This window comes from Limulus polyphemus, unplaced genomic scaffold, assembly GCF_000517525.1.
Source record: "Limulus polyphemus unplaced genomic scaffold, Limulus_polyphemus-2.1.2 Scaffold17453, whole genome shotgun sequence".
Taxonomy (NCBI): domain Eukaryota; kingdom Metazoa; phylum Arthropoda; class Merostomata; order Xiphosura; family Limulidae; genus Limulus; species Limulus polyphemus.
Window position 1 is genome coordinate 1 of NW_013683063.1, and position 2,300 is coordinate 2,300.

The following is a 2,300-nucleotide window of genomic DNA, read 5'->3' on the forward strand; positions in this document are numbered from 1 at the left end:
CTTACGTCTTCTTAAGTTGTTCGATCTTAAAACCATAAGTTTGTCCAATTCCTTGTTATGTCTTCTAAAGTTGTTCGATCTTAAAACCATAAGTTTGTCCAATTCCTTGTTACGTCTTCTAAAGTTGTTCGATCTTAAAACCATAAGTTTGTCCAATTCCTTCTTACGTCTTCTAAAGTTGTTCGATCTTAAAACCATAAGTTTGTCCAATTCCTTCTTACGTCTTCTAAAGTTGTTCGATCTTAAAACCACAAGTTTGTCCAACTCCTTCTTACGTCTTCTTAAGTTGTTCGATCTTAAAACCACAAGTTTGTCCAACTCCTTCTTACGTCTTCTTAAGTTGTTCGATCTTAAAACCATAAGTTTGTCCAATTCCTTGTTACGTCTTCTTAAGTTGTTCGATCTTAAAACCACAAGTTTGTCCAATTCCTTGTTACGTCTTCTAAAGTTGTTCGATCTTAAAACCATAAGTTTGTCCAATCCTTTCTTACGTCTTCTAAAGTTGTTCGAGTTTCTCTCAAGCCTTTTAAAGATGAACAAGTTCATTAACGAGCAGATGAAGTTTACCGTTTTCCTTGTAAAACTTCATCTTCTACCTTTTATGGTTGACAAAACCACGATTCCGCCCTCCAAGGTTTACAAAGTCTATTTTTCCATTTCTATAATTATCAAGTTTTATAACTCCCAGTGATTTCTAATCACTTGTTTATATCGACTAAGGATCCATTGTATTTCTTCTTGTTTTCTTAACCTACTCACGCGTAGCATAATTATTTTTAACTCATTCCTTTCTTCAGGTACCGTGGATGTGAAGCACTTGAGCATTGCTTTGGGTTATCCTTTTATTAACTTAAGCTACAAAGACAAATCATTGGTAGCTGATGCAATAAGAACCAAACAACCCGAAGGTCTGTACTGGAGAATTGTGGGAAATGCCACTAAGAAAACGTATTTTCCTAGAAACCTGAAAGAGCGTATTATCGAGAATAGTGTGAAGTAAGATTGTTTTCGATATCCAATTAATTAAAGTAAGGTTTTGTTATTTATTACATGAGCAAATTATCAAAATACAATATTCATCGATCCATTAAACGGGCTTGTATTTCTAAGGGTCGTTATTAGGCTTAAACAACAAGCATAAAAGTTATATAAATTTAAATATTTGATTGTATTCAGGTCTCTGAATAGTTACCATAATTATTGTACTGAATATTACTTATTCTAAAGAAAAAATATTATGCTTTTTTTATTTATCGTTTAGATATTAAGATGTAAATTATCTCTCTTCAAAGTTATCTCACGATATAAAGTAAACTTCCTATCATTTAATTTTTGACGTCACATTTTGTATCACTGCATTCTAAAAAAAAAAAAAGAATTGCAAGTTTAAGTTCCAGTCGTTGTTTTTTTTTCAAATTTTATACATCCTTTTTCTTGTTGTTTAACATTCACTTTTAACATGCAAAATATTATTACAAACATCTTTTATTCTGATGTAACGAATTATTCTGGTTCTATTTTTAGGTGCGACGAGTTATTTTTAAAATGTAGCTTACCCGTGTTTGACACCAGCTGTTGCAACATTTTCAAACCCATCCTCACATCTTATGGTCTGTGCTTCACCTTTTCACCTAATGAAACAATGCAGAAAGATTTATATGGATACGACATCTTTACTATAGATTTCCATCTTTCTCCAGATTTGGGTAAATACTCATATCTTCAGTGAAATATACGTGTGTGAGAGATTAAAAACACAATATCTGATTTTATCGTCATTTTCTCCTTTTATATATATTTCATCGCTACTCGGCGGTCAATCCCACTGTTCGATGTTAAAAAGAGTAGCCTAAGAGTTGGCGGTGGGTGGTGATGGCTAGCTGCCCTCCCTCTAGCCTTTTGCTGCTAAATTAGGGACGGCTTTGCGCGAAATTCAAAACAAACCATTTTTTACTGTGATTAAAAGATTCAACCAGTTTCAACAGAGCAAAAGTATAAACAATACAACTTACATTATTGATGACTATCAAAAACGCTATTATTATTTATTTTATTTGTAATTTAGGGAGAACTTTATTATTTAGGTTTTTAAACATCTCACTCAATAAAACAGTTCTGTATCTTTAAATTATCTGACAAGATAAGCTTGCAATCACATTGCAACTTTTATTTAACTAGTTACTGTTTTGTGAAGAATTCATAAACTTCATTCAGTAAAGAATGACTCATAAAAAAAAACATTTTCTAGCTGAGATAAAATCTTTAACAGTATTTTAATTTTAGAGACTTACATATTTAAT

At 31.7% G+C, this 2,300-nt stretch overlaps 1 protein-coding gene across 1 annotated transcript; it reads right to left on the bottom strand.

The window, feature by feature from the left end:
• Nucleotides 1-33: 33 nt before the first annotated feature.
• LOC106477527 lies at nt 34-546 on the bottom strand (the record flags this gene model as incomplete). The annotated part of the gene is made up of 1 exon (XM_013938078.1): nt 34-546. A coding segment is annotated over exon 1 (513 nt), but the record flags the coding sequence as incomplete, so codon positions are not given.
• Nucleotides 547-2,300: the final 1,754 nt, after the last annotated feature.